General features: G+C 36.1%; 1 protein-coding gene across 1 annotated transcript; it reads left to right on the plus strand.

Moving 5' to 3' along the window:
* The first annotated feature begins 223 nt into the window (after nucleotides 1–223).
* Nucleotides 224–13,101, plus strand: LOC128236235 (proliferation-associated protein 2G4-like). Its single transcript, XM_052951116.1, has 13 exons — nucleotides 224–354; nucleotides 3,695–3,823; nucleotides 5,503–5,608; nucleotides 5,811–5,880; nucleotides 7,589–7,678; nucleotides 7,890–7,953; nucleotides 8,324–8,402; nucleotides 8,884–8,962; nucleotides 9,376–9,454; nucleotides 10,202–10,253; nucleotides 10,489–10,583; nucleotides 11,136–11,263; nucleotides 11,933–13,101. The coding sequence occupies exons 1-13, from the start codon at nucleotides 273–275 to the stop codon at nucleotides 12,035–12,037; spliced, it is 1,158 nt and encodes a 385-aa protein (XP_052807076.1). The 5' UTR covers nucleotides 224–272; the 3' UTR covers nucleotides 12,038–13,101.
* The last annotated feature ends 1,749 nt before the right edge of the window (nucleotides 13,102–14,850 follow it).

A 14,850-nucleotide genomic window follows, 5' to 3' on the forward strand; every position in this document is an offset into this window, starting at 1 on the left:
CTCTTCATTCGGTGCACAAGGTCGTTTCTAAAAATTATCGTTGAAACATGTAGAAAACAGTGGTAATTCTCACCGAATCGAGGACGTTTATCACTCAAAACAATGAACCGGGAAGCATGGACGCACATGACATTACTGCCCTTGAGCCAGTACTGATCCGATTCAGCAATCTTGAAAAGGTTCCTGCTGTTTGACCTTTCTGAATTATCGGACTTGAATATTCTCTCCCGCCATTGCTTTGCATTGTGGGAACACGTGAATCAACTCTCAAGATGGCAGAGAAAGATGAAGAACCGACACCGGCCGATGACATTGTTGTCACCAAATATAAAATGGCTGGAGATATGGTCAATGGTTAGTTAAATCTAACATTAACTAAACAATTATTCGGAATAACGTTCCATCCTCAGTCGACTTCATTCAACGACATATGGTCCATTGCACAATAGTGTGTTATTTTTATGGGAAAAAGATAAGATGTTATAAAGCGCGTTCTGTAATGTTGTTGACAACAAAATCCATACCATTGAGAAAAGAACGTTGTTTTTCAAAGAAATCGCCAGAGGCCTAACAAAAACAACTCCCTCAATATGTATAATTTTGTTTAATACTGTACTGACATGGGTCGCCACATGTCTTGAATAATCAAGGTCCATAACTCTGTCATTGATAATTGTTAAGTTGTGGCCCTTTATGACTGAAAAAGATGAGCTTTGACATACCATTGTGCGGTAACATGTTAAAAAAAATGTAGATGATAAATTATTTTATTTTAAGTGGAGTTCACTTTGAACAAAGACTAGGGCTTATTTCCAGCTTTTGGGGGGCTGCAGTTGTGCGCTTTTAAAGAATTTAATTTTTTGTATTTTTTATCTAGAAAAGTGGATATAAACAGACTAGTCCAAATAATTGTACGTTGACGGATTTTTTTTAGATTTTTGATATGGCAAATCCTTCACGTACAAATTGTTTAGTATCAAAAGTGGGTAGTTGTTCCGATCAGGATTCCGGGTTAAAGCATATAGCGTCTATAAAATATCATAAAAACAAGAAATATTACCAGATAATGTTATTTTATATTAGTTCCGTACACAAAAAAATAAATATCCAACTTATAATTATGAGTTTGACGGCTTTTTTTCATTTCATTCTGTCAAAACATAACGATATATACATGAAGGGCACCTGCAAGGCTGAAGGGCACAGTTTTAAATCGCTCGGAACATTTCGGCCATGGCCGAGTTGTTACGGTTGTATAACGAGGTCTATCTCGAAGCTTTGTCGGAGGAGGCCGAGCTATTACGATTGTATCGAGTTGTTCCCCTTCGCATAATTGTTTTCTGTGTCAGTCAACTTTCGTTTTATTGGAAAGGTAAACAACTTGTTTTAATGCATTTAATGCTTGTTTAGTGCAAAATAACATTTCACTTACATGGTAAAATATGAATATAACTCTTTATGATCAATTTCAACCATAAAATACTTCACTTAAAACAATTTCAATATTTTTAAAACACCCCCGTTTTTTGCACATTCCCGTTTAGACCTTAGGGATTGGAAGAATCCCGTATAACACGTCTATTATTTTAGACTATAAACAGACTATTCAAACCAAAGTAAATTATATTTTGAAACTTGTCCAGTCGGACTCTATACAAGGCCTCAAAAAAAAAATTGTGTACATTTGGTTTGGGTTATCCAACCCTACCTACGAAATAGGTGCTGACCCTAGCCCTTTTATAGGTTAGAAAAAAAAAAAAAGTAGTGTGTTTAATTTGTAGTTTAAAACCTTGATTAATATAAGCTTTATACCACTGATCGTCACATAGCTTGGACACTAATCTATGGCCATTTTAGTCCTTTGATTGTTTAAAAAGTAATGGTATGACATGACAATATATTTCTATGAGTTTGACTATACATACACAGTGTTCTGCCAAGGACGCGCCCTTGCGCCATTGGCGCAGAAAAAATCAGGATGGCGCAACGAAATACCTGTAGACGGGCCGATTGGCGCGCCCGTTTTTCGAAAAGCCGTTTTGACTTAATCAAAAAATTTAAAGAGCCGTTTTGACTTAATCGATTTCTTTTTCAGAAGTTTTACAGCACAGCATCCATTCGATAAAACAACGATTTTCATTGGTCCGTTTACGTGTAACTAATCGCGAGGGGTAGCATATGTTTTTTTACCAAATTCAATGTCATCATCATGGCTGAGAAAAAGAAAACAACTCAAATTAGAGGGGGGAGATATCAACAAATTCAATAACAATGAGGCCCTGGTGCATTATAGGAATGCAAAACAGAGGAAAATGTTCCTGGGTGGGGAGGGTTATAATTTAGGAATGTGATTTGTCCGCGGATTCGCAGAATTCCGCGGTTCTAATGACCCCAATGACCCCCCCCCCCCCCCCCCCCCCCCCAAAAAAAAAAAAAAGAAGAAGAAATAAATTTAAAAAAAAATAATTTTTGATTTTTTAGCTGATTAATAAAATTACTAGTGTGCTTTTGGGCCAGTTTTTCTTCTACGGCAGTGTGCTTTTGACACCAAAAGTGCCCCAATGACAGAAATGGTTTCAGTCCTCCAGCTGCCAGGTCAATCACATCCCTGCTAAAGCATAACAACACATTGACATGTGAAAATGTTCATTAACATATCTCATTGTGTCTCATTTGTGCCATGTTTATAGTTTTTTTTCTAAATGTCAAATGGATCTGTCCAATATTTGAGAATACTGATGTCACGTGGATGTTACACCATGTATATAATGGGTAAATAAAACACTTTCATTTAAAAGTTTTCTTTTTTCCCCTGGAAAAGGTCATGGCCCTTCACTTTTGAAAATGGCCCCTAATTTTCATGACTGCTGGGCCATTCGGCCCCATCTTTTTCAATCCTTGGCAGAACACTGCATACAGGGCTTTTTCTATAGTACCCACGGGTCCGACTATCGGACCCATTCCCAAAGCAAAATATAAGATATTTTTTCCAATCTTCAGAAAATCCCAATCAAAAGTAAAATAAAAAAGACATGTACTGGTTCATTAACAACATCCTAATAAATTGTGTGATGTAGTTTTTTTGATAATTGAACTCGGAAATCATTGATTTTCATCACATTCAGATATCTGTATAAAATATTATCTGTCATGATTGATTTATTGCAGTAGATATTTACAACCAAGGATTGATATTTCAGCCATTTTGGTTCTATTAAAGGGAAATAAACTAATATAAAATCTTTTCCTAATTCACAGGAGACTAGACATTTTTTTCTTTTAACTGTAAAATTTCCCAATTTCGGCATTTTCACGACGCAAAATTTCCCAAAATGTCTAGGGTCTTTTTCCCAAATTGGGCAGAAAAAGCCCTGATATATATGTGTGTGGGAAATATATAAGGAAAACATGACTTGTATAGAAATTCCCAAAACTTCAATTGCCTTCAACAATGTCATATATTTCCTAAAATAATTGAAAAAATCTTATACTTTTTACCCTGTCAGAAATGTCAAAGACTAAGCTACACGAAAAACAACTTTTATCTTAGTTTCTGCTACAATTCATACATTATCGGACGATATGTGCAGGCATATAACTTTCGGTGAAAAAGGGACTTTTCTGCGAGGGGAAAGAGCTGAAACCAGTAATATTAACTCCCAAGAAATCATTGTATGGGATATTTTGTTTACAGGCATTCTCAAGGAGGTGATTGGTAAATGTGTCGACGGGGCCTCAGTTCTCAGTATCTGTTCGTTCGGAGATGAGAGACTTCTGCAGGAGACTGGAAAGGTGTTCAAGAAAGATAAAGAAATGAAAAAAGGTGAGGAACCTGAAAAGTGGTAATTATTGAGAGGAATAATGATTGATAGAAATTACATACTATTTCAAATGTAGCCTTGCCTGATCCAAGTTTCTTTATAGTTATACCAGAATTAGCTATGCTTTATTGTATACTGTTTTGTTTTGCGATTTGGCAAGGGAAGTCTTGTTTTCATGAATAACAAATGAGGCAGGTTCATTGGCTTCGCAAGGAAACATCTCCAGAAATCAGACTCTCGCATATGCACAGACACTCATACTTCTGTTTACCTGTGGAAAAAATTATGGCGAAATTTCAAATTGATCTCGGTCCACCTGATCACTACAAATTTAAACCAGCCAATTAGACGATTCACCTGCAGAGACAGAACAGTGTTATTAAAGAGTACTTAAATTATTATCAGTGATTTCATTGAAAGAGTTGTCTCCCTGCCTCATGCATATTCATGCAGGGTTCGAATTTAACTTTGAGGAGCACTCGCAAAATTTTGCGAGTGCATTTTGAGGCAACTCGCAAAATGACAAATCAACTTGCAATTTTATTATTTGCTTTATTCCCTTATAATATTGCCTAATTAAAGTAGAAATTAACACCTAAGACATATTATGAATATTAAAAAGTATCAATCTTGAGTGACTTGACTACTAGAACTTGTTGATGGCTTATTCTATTGGGGGGGGGGGGGGGGGTATGGAAAGACTCGTCTGATGCTGGCAGCTTTTTGTTAACAAAGCTGTTCAATAATTTGACATTGTTCACTTTGTATATTTACCCACGCCATCGGGTAATTTAATACCCATTCGACAAGCACGCTACAGATTTCATAAGTCTTTAAGTAATAAAAACAATAAAATAATAAATTTAAAATAAAAAAAGCAACAGTAAATGTAGCGTGGATATTTTGGACCATGAAATATATCGATCAACGAAGTCTATTCATTTTGACAGTTGGGTGGAAATATATTCAAAGGATGATGGGGTTTACATATAGTGTGCAAAAGCGCTAAATTTAGCCAATGATTGAGCTAGGTGATTACGTCATTCGTATTTACTTTGTAATAATGCATGCCTCGGAGCATCCTGGAAAGATTCGAGATAAAACTCGGCCTTTTCCGTATTTGTTCTATTTTTGAAAACCTACTAGAGCGTTACTCCGTACTGTCTTCTTTATACCGGTAGTGTAAACATGCCACTTATAGGCTGTTTACACTCAACTACATAGTGGAATTAAGTTCATGTTTATTCTACTTTCCTTTTAACATTTTGTGGTCTAGAAAAAGCCACTCGCAGAATTTTGCGAGCTTGAATAAAAGTCACTCGCAATTTCCAAATGTCGCTCGCATTTTGCGAGTATGCGAGTCTAAATTCGAACCCTGTTCATGTAAACAAGATTTTGTCAGTCAAGTTTTCCATGGTATGTATGAAATTTATCCGTAGAAAGTAGTGATGATGGTTTTCTAATTGACAGTTTTAAAGTTGAAATGATTTCATGTACTTATAAAAATCTTTTAGATAAGGCTTAAAAATATTAGGTTTGTTTCAGGTTAACCAAGCAACAATGTTTTAGACAAAGCCAACTGATGTTTTACAATTTGGAGTTAACTAATAAATAACACACATATTTTCAGGTTGTAACAAACCTATTTATTTAGGCCTAACATAATGGTGTTTTCTTTCAGGCATCGCCTTCCCAACCTGTGTGTCTGTGAACAACTGCATATGTCACTTCTCACCCCTAAAATCAGATCCAGATGTTACACTAAAAGAGGGGGACCTTGTCAAAATGTAAGTGAAGCTTGGTTAAATATGAGAGTTACATGACTTCTTTAGAGTATGTTTAAAAAATGTTCCCCTATTGTTGACAGACAGCCCTGAAAATGAATGTTCTTATATAAGTGCTATTTCACCATATACTGTATGTGTGACTATTTCTGCAAATTCACTGATTCATGTTTATAATGATTTGCCTGTGTTATGTACATTTCAGTGATTTGGGGGCACACATTGATGGCTTCATAGCTGTAGTTGCTCATTCTCTTCTGGTTGGGGACCAAAAGGTGAGAGGCTTGAACACTTCTTTTTAAGGCATAGCAAAATCAATGATGTGGTTTCGGTTAATCGACCATCTCTATTGTAATGTCCCAGTCCTGATATATTTTTGAATAATCAGTAAAATCTGTATGAAAACTTCATGGATGAGTATAAAATGTAATAAAAACAGAATCAAATTATTTTACAAAATCAGATGTTTTCCCTTCCTACCTAGTCTGAGTTTTTTCACCTTGGAATCAGATTGGTGAGAACCACAACATTGGTTTTGTATTTTCTACCATACTTCAACTGTATGTAACTTCTGTTGAAAGTATAAGACATAAGTTACGTTGGCTTTCTTTGGAAAGACATCAAATTCACATGCCAAAGGAGTGGATAAATATCATATGATCAGACCGGCAGTAATTTTTTTTTTCCGGCGCATACCGCGTCCTACACTAGCTGTTTTTTTAGCTCGACTATTCGAAGAATAAGGAGAGCTATCCTAGTCACCCGAGCGTCGGCGTAACCACTTAGGCCTAAAAAAAAATACATTTGGTTCGGGTTACCCGACCCTACCTACGGAATAGGCGCCAACTCTTAACGTTTTTATAGTCAGTTTGAAAAAAAAAAATTTTTTTTTTTTTGCTTTTCAATATGTAGTTTAAAACCTTAATTGCTTATATAGAAGATAACTTTAACACCATTCTCCAATGATGAAAATGACATTCTTATATAAAGCCTAATAAAAAAAATAAAAAAAAAAGCCTACCTACCCTACCTATTTTTGAAAAGGATGTGACCCCAACCAAACAATTTTTTTTTTTTGGGCTTTATGTTTAAGTTTTTTGAGTTTTTGTACCACCTCAAATATTTTCAAAGTCCATTGACATATGGCTTTGAAACTTTGCACACTTGTTCACCATCATGCCCCCAAACTGTACACAGGAGGAGGTAGCTCTATCAAGCATTTTGACAAAATTATGCCCCTTTTCTACTTAGAATTTACGATATTGCGTACCACCTCAAATTTTTTCAAAGTCCATTGACATATGGCTTTGAAACTTTGCACACTTGTTTACCATCATGCCCCCAACCTGTACACAGGAGGAGGTAACTCTATCAAGCATTTTGACAAAATTATGCCCCTTTTCTACTTAGAATTTACGTTAAAGTTTGCGTACCACCTCAAATATTTTCAAAGTCCATTGACATATGGCTTTGAAACTTTACACACTTGTTTACCATCATGCCCCCAACCTGTACACAGGAGGAGGTAACTCTATCAAGCATTTTGACAAAATTATGCCTCTTTTTTTACTTAGAATTTACGTTAAGGTTTGCGTACCACCTGGAATATTTACAATTCAATTTATGTAAATATCTTAAAGCACATCATGTATTGCATTGAAATCTAATCCAACAGTGATCCATGCATGTTTCGCCAAAACTTTTCAATCCATACACCGAAAAGCGGCGGAATAGTCGAGCACGCTGTCTCTGTGACAGCTCTTGTTACATATATGCATCCAGGGGTTGCATATTGATGACATAATCTGTACACTCTTCGAGTCCAAAATACACATTATAGGATGTTTAAAAAAGAATAACTTAACTGGAATGCAAAAATGACACTGAAGTCATTTAATGAGTTTCTACTGCTTTCAACTGTATTCTCGAGTAAGATCTAGGCACCATACAACGGTATTGTAGCTTTGATTTTTGTCTTGTTAGGAGAAGGTGAAAGGACGAAAGGCTGATGTACTTTTGGCGGCTCACAATGCAGCTGAGGTCGCTCTACGAATGGTGAAACCAGGCACAGAGGTAATAATCTAACTCCTTCAGATCTTCAGTGCAGTCTTTATTGTTTGTATGTTTGCTTATGATAATGTAATTGGGTATTGTGTATATTGTGGAAGAGTCGTGGGTTCGATCCTGAGTAGATAGTGCATTTTGGTAGTCTTGTTACATTAAACTCATTTTTTGTTTAATGAGTAAACTCACTGGATTTTATACTGGCTTTGTATGCTTACAGAATGACACAGTCACAGAGGCTATACAGAAAGTAGCAGAATCCTATAAATGCAAGCCTATTGAAGGTAAGTTCTATAATATGAAGATTTTCTGTTTTTAAAGCCTGTGGCATATCTTTGGAATTCTAGAATTAAACTCTGCGACCATAATAGCATATCTTTTGTTAACAAAATAAATACATGTAGCAATATTTAAAATTCTACATTTTTTTAAGAGGCTTTCGATGTGGTCAAAACAGTTGTTACTGAAACAGTTGTCAATTGATTTGGTATCTGTATTCATACCAATGCAAACAGATGTTTATTTCTCCTTCTCCATACATGAATTATGACCCTTATCGGTAGCACTGGGTTGTTATGAGGACTTGTTGAGGTATATTTAAATTATGATATTCATGACGGGCATTGGTAATAACCATCTGTGCACTGATTGCAGGCATGTTATCCCATCAACTGACGAAGCATGTAATAGATGGGGAGAAGGCCATTATACAAAACCCATCAGAAAATCAGAAGTAAGTAACTGTGCTGATGAACTGTGATGAACCTTTGTTGTGTCACTTTGAGTCACTTTTTAGCAGACATACATGGATGACCTTGTCTGGAAGCGTCATCCATGTCTTTGGTTTGTTTGATATGTATATATAAATATGATCTTATTCAAATAGACTGAAAGTTGATGGTTTATACTATTAAACAAGGCAGATGTTTGTGGGGGGGTTTTGGGGGGAGGGGGGTAGTTTTTTCAAATGTTGAATACAAATTCTGAAGATATAAAAAATCACAATTTTTTCGTAAAACTGGTGTATTGTTGTTGAAGATATAATAAAAGACACACCAATAATTGATTAAAGGAGGATAAAGGTCATTTTCCCAAAATATCAAGAGAGAATACTTGGAAGGTGTGAATATTTGGCATAAACAGAAACCGCTTGAAGTATATTGATTGTACATGGCTGCATATTCAGAAATACATGAATTGTTTTTTGTATCCAGGAAAGAGCATGAGAAGTGTGAATTTGACGTCCATGAGGTGTACGGCATCGATATACTCATCAGTACAGGGGACGGAAAGGTATAGGACAAAATATAGATCTATTTATGATAGTTTGTTTATACTAATTGATTTTCCATCATGGATGATTTGATTGTGACGAAAAGTGATAGCTTATAAAATCACTATTGAGTCCGTTTCCTGGACAAAAAGTATAACTGGTGTCACTTTTAAGAGGTGGTGAGAAAGTATCCCTGCTGGGGATCAAACCCACAAACTCTTGGCTGAGAGGTGGACACTTATACCACTATCACCCCAGTGTATTTACTGCTAACGATAATTTAGCTTGATTGTGTTTAAGCCTAAAAAACAACAGCAATATATGACTGTCATTTGCAAGGAATAGCGCTATTTGCAAGAAAATGTTCTTGACATAAAGAATATTCTAATCATAAAAACAGATTCACTAATTGCAATCCTGACTAAATTTTCAGGGAAAAGAACTGGACACAAGAACGACGGTTTATAAAAAGAAGGACATCGTATATCAGCTTAAAATGAAAGCATCAAGACGTAAGTGTTCTCTTAAGATGTTATTGTAAATCCACGATGGTGGTCAGTTGAGTATATGTAAGTGCATCTGGCTGTCTGACTAAAGCTTATCCTGACTGTAGCTTAGCCATGCACTTGAGGATTTTCAAGTATTTTGGCCTGGCTATGATTGTGGGATCTTGGAATGACTTGTACAAATGTTGACCATGAGGATCATGGATATGATGTGTTAACCTAAAGGTAGCATTCTGGGACATTGATAAAATGTTCTTGTATTTTCTGCTTGTCTGACATCCCTGTCAATGCATGATCATCCAAGTTTCCACCATTTTCATAACCAGTCAGAACAATTGAAATAAGATAACAGTTCCATATTCTTAAAAACATCTTAATATTTCATTGAACAAGACTTCACGGAACTTTTTCAATTTTCTATTGTTGGCATTTAGCCAAAAAGCTCTAGTATTCATAATGCAAGTATTTGAGGTACATGTGTACATGTATTATTACAAAACTCCTCACCGTGAAAGCATGCTGCATGCAGTGCCTTTTATCTTCATATTTTGGATAACCAAAAACTGTGATACTTTTGGTAGCCTGATTTAAAAAAAAATTGCAGCTCATGGGGCTGGGCACCAACTTGTGTAAGAAATAATTTAGAAAAGGTTAACAGTGATACATTTATGGAGAAAGGAACATCAATAGCTTTGGTTTTTTGCTTTCCAATTCTTTTTACCTTTTCTTCATGAAGATAATTGTTCTTTTCAGAATTTCTCAGCGAAACAGAAAAGAAGTTTGGGTTGATGCCATTTACTCTCAGGTAAGACTATCTTAACCAGGTACTAAGATTTCACCTCCTTTTTCTGCAAAATAATGTTCCATATAGTGTTAAGTTTTAAAATGTAAACATAAAAACATCAAAATGTGTAAAAAAATTCAAGACACTGTCTATATGGAGTTTATCATATGTGTTTAAAATTATTAGCACTGGCAACACAATTAAGAATTATTTACCAAGATGTTTACATTGTCTGCATGTATGCACTTAACTTCAGGTTATTTGATGAGGAAGTTAAGGCAAGGATGGGGGTGGTGGAGTGTGCAAAACATGACCTGGTGCAGCCTTTCTCAGTTCTCCATGAGAAGAATGGTAGGTTGTGTATTGTTAAGTGCTAAAATTTCATCAGGATTGATGACTCTTCAGTGATTTTGGGGCCAAATTCTGGCCCAATTTACCATCTTAAAAATATATTCTTACCCCAGTTCTTGTTTCCTTGATAATTTATGAGTTTGGTTTTTCAAATGAACCAGAAGGAGGCTTTTAGTTTATCCTGCTTGTGGTGAGCAAGACATAGTTTTCACAATGACGGTTCTGTGTATGTGTGTGTGTCTGTCCAGACTGAATTTGTCTAGGCTGTATCTTGACCATGCACTATAGGATTTTAAAAAAAACTTGCCATGAAGGTTCATCATAAATCTAAAGGTATGCTAGTCCAAGATTATGTTAGAACAATAGACTTTTAGATGAACGAGCCAAAATTCATACACTATTGCTTTCAAGCATTAAAAAAAAATCAACAAGCCCTTCAATATAAAATTGAGAATTTTAGCAAGGCTGGAAAATGTTATAGAAGTGCAAAGTGTGCAGGCTTGTGCCAAGTTCCACAACTGATAATTAATTGTTGTACTGGTGTTATTTCAGGCGAGTTTGTAGCCCAGTTCAAGTACACAGTTATACTGATGCCTAATGGACCACTGAAGATCACAGGCCTTCCATTTGAATCTGAACTCTACGAGTCCGAGTACAGCGTCGAGGATGAGGAATTAAAGGTATAACACCAGGGAAAGTACAAAATTGAGTGTGGCCAGTTCATGTTGTCTTGCATGCCTAATACTAAAATGCTTTGTCATTTATCACGGTAAAAAATGGTTCTTAGTTGTATAGTTAAGCAAACAAGGTGTGTGCCGTTTGTAATAGAGCCTTCAAGCAGTCTTGAAAATATAAACTTTAACTTTAATGCAATGGCGTGGTGTCTGTCGTTTCAAGCTTATACAGTAGTTAAATCCATAAGAGCTTGGTTCCTGTTTTAAACTTGTCGGATCTGCCCATGCATGACTAGATTATGGCCCTTGAAATGCTGCAGTATTTTCTAAGGGAGACAACTTACTTGTTCAGAGATTGTTTATTATGTTGTAGTTTTAGTTCTTTGTGAAACATATGGTTTACTGATTGCTTCCCTTTGAATGTGATTTCAGAACATAACCAAAAGATTCATACCAGTAGAGCACAGGCCCTTTTGGGCCTCTTGTTTTCAACCACTGGTATTGTTTGGTGTCTGTTTGAAATACTATGAAATAATTGATAGTCAAATAGCCTTGAAACTACTAGAATTTGGCCATGAATCAACATTTACCCAGTTTAATGAACACTTTGAATCAAAAGCAGAATAGTTATGAAACCTTATGACATTGTAAATATTAATGACTTTCTTTTTACAGTCACTGCTGTCTCAGTCCGCCTCCAGAAAAGCCGCCAAGAAGAAGAAGAAGAAGGCTGGCAAGGCCGTTCAGGAGCAGGCAGAAGCTGCTGACCAGGAGGCTTGACCTTGACCACTGAACATGTGACCTTGACCTTCAGTGGGGGGAGTCAATTACATCTCAGATATGGCAGAAGAAATAAGAATGGGTGGGGTCTTAATTCCATCATGGATGATTTTTGTGAGAAATTGGTAGATTTTTTTGTAGTTAATGAAATGAAAACCCACATTGGGAGATAGAAAAAAGTAAATGTATGAAAAATAACTTTTTTTATTATTGTTGCATTGAAATTTAGATGGCGAGAAATTAAACTTACTCAATTTTTAAGTGCTATTATTGTTGATTTTTTGCATTGTTAAAGAAAACTGCAACTTGCTTATTTGAAAAGTGCTAATATTTGTGATTACATTTAAAATTGCTTATATTGTTAAGAGTTAAAAATCTTGGATCCCTCCATGTTGGACTGTTAATAGCTGGGTGCTGGTTTTACTACTGATTGTGGAAGCTGGGGACTTGTAGAATCAAACTGAATTTGCTATATATTTACTGCGAGAGTGTACCTCTGCTAGTAATTCCTTATTCAACTTTGAATTTTTAACTATAAGAAAGTATCAACAAATGTAAGTTTTAAGCAATGCTTTTCATTCAAAAGATCAAAATAAAATTTGCATAATGTTAATAAAGAAAAAGTGAACACAATGATACTGTCATTGAAATGAAACTTTTAAATGATTACGCCCAGAGTCTTACACTAGTGCTTGGCATAAAAAAGTCAACAAACACTGCTATATAAAATTCGGAAAATTAGCAAACCCGGAAAGCATTTGACTAGTGCATGGCTGGTGGGCTTGTGCTTATTTACGTCAATGATGATATTTATGCCTAAATAATGAATATTTATGTTACATCTTGCAGTGAATATGTAGCAAAATATTATTTTTATTTTTGATAAAACCATCTGTATATGAAATGATTTATAGTGGCATACATTTGTAAGCATGAATTTTTGATGTCCAATTGAGTTAAAAGATTGAATTTGTCTATGCCTTTGATGGAAGTGGTTGTAAGATGTGTTGACAGTACAGATTGTAAATTGCCATTTAGTTACATCAATAAAATTTAAAAATGTGTTACAACTTCATTGGATTTATTTAAGTCGATACCTGAAGGAATTTGCAAGTTATGCTCAGGACAAAAAATAAGTATATGAATAAAGGGCAGTTACTAATAAATATGGAAGCCAGAGTTATGGTTCCTGTGCATTGCACTTATGCTCGATGAGATTTATCAAAGTTAGAGATAAAGAAAATGTACAAAAGGCAATAACTAAAAAATACTGCAGCCTGAGGTAAGGTTCCTGTGTACTGCACTTCACAAATGAGATCTATCTGTATAATTAGATTGTTTGAAGTCGAGACTTGCTAGTTATGCTCCGGATAATAAATGAAAATGAACAAAGGGCAATAACTAAAAAAGGTTACTAGGCACTGCATTTCTCATCAGAGAAATTGATCTGGGGCTGTATTCAATAAGCAACTTAGATTGAACTTAAAATCAAGATTAGAAACTGAGGTGTTTTGATTGGCCTGTATATTTAGCTGACCAATAAGCTGAATGGAATCACTGAGGCATGCCTAAGGATAAGATCAATATTGAATACTGGCCCGGGATATTGAGTTTTAAGTCTTGACCACAATGACTAAGATATGCTCAAGACAATAACACACCTACCATAACTCTATATCCCTTTCACCATTTACCTTGTAATAAATTAAATGGCTCTCAAAAAAGCAGATTGTTCTAGCCCCTTGACCTTGATTTGGGCCTGGATCCCTTAATAAAGAAATGTACAGGGTAGCGCATTTCGTTCTTTTATTATCCCTTCAAATGGCGAAGGGAGGGGCTGGCACTCAGGAGCAGTAGACATAACCACTGCACCACCTTTGTTTGCCTATATTGCATTTCTAAATTGTACATGAAAATGTCGGTATGAAAACTCGTGCTGAAAAGGTCATTGGGACTTGGAAGTCAATGTGGCCAGACGTTTATTTCATAGCAGTACATGTAGATCCCAATGCGGAATTGTAGCAACATGTTTTTTTTATGCCCCCGAAGGTGGGCATATTAAAATCGCACCGTCCGTCCGTCCGGCTCTGTAACTTTCCCTTGTATGGACAGATTTTAAAATCACTTGCCACATGTGTTCCACATACCAAGACGACGTGTGGCGGGCAAGACTCGTGTCCCTACCTCAAAGGTCAAGGTCACACTTAGTGTTTATTCACAATGGAGTGCTGCATTTAAGGATATAGAGTATAGGTTGTCGTGTCCGGGCTGTAACTTTCTCTTGTATGGACAGATTTTAAAATAACTTGCCACATGTGTACCATATACCAAGACGACGTGTGGCGTGCAAGACCCGTGTCCCTACCTCAAAGGTCAAGGTCACACTAAGTGTTTATTCACAATGGAGTGCTGCATATAAGGACATAGAGTATAGGTTGTCGTGTCCGGGCTGTAACTTTCTCTTGTATGGACAGATTTTAAAATAACTTGCCACATGTGTTCCACATACCAAGACGACGTGTCGCATGCAAGACCCGTGTCCCTACCTCTAAAGTCAAGGTCACACTAAGTGTTTATTCACAATGGAGTGCTGCATATAAGGACATAGAGTATAGGTTGTCGTGTCCGGGCTGTAACTTTCTCTTGTATGGACAGATTTTAAAATAACTTGCCACATGTGTTCCACATACCAAGACGACGTGTCGCATGCAAGACCCGTGTCCCTACCTCTAAAGTCAAGGTCACACTAAGTGTTTATTCACAATGGAGTGCTGCATATAAGGACATAGAGTATAGGTTGTCGTGTCCGGGCT

Source organism: Mya arenaria, chromosome 5, assembly GCF_026914265.1.
Source record: "Mya arenaria isolate MELC-2E11 chromosome 5, ASM2691426v1".
NCBI classification, from domain to species: domain Eukaryota; kingdom Metazoa; phylum Mollusca; class Bivalvia; order Myida; family Myidae; genus Mya; species Mya arenaria.

What these genes read in the sequence shown, in the direction of transcription:
- LOC128236235 (XM_052951116.1), top strand. Translation starts at nt 273, where the DNA reads ATGGCAGAGAAAGATGAAGAACCGACACCGGCCGATGACATTGTTGTC. An exon ending in AGATAAAGAAATGAAAAAAG is followed by an intron (nt 3,824 to 5,502) that starts GTGAGGAACCTG and finishes GTTTTCTTTCAG; the next exon opens with GCATCGCCTTCCCAACCTGT. An exon ending in TTGATGCCATTTACTCTCAG is followed by an intron (nt 10,254 to 10,488) that starts GTAAGACTATCT and finishes ACTTAACTTCAG; the next exon opens with GTTATTTGATGAGGAAGTTA.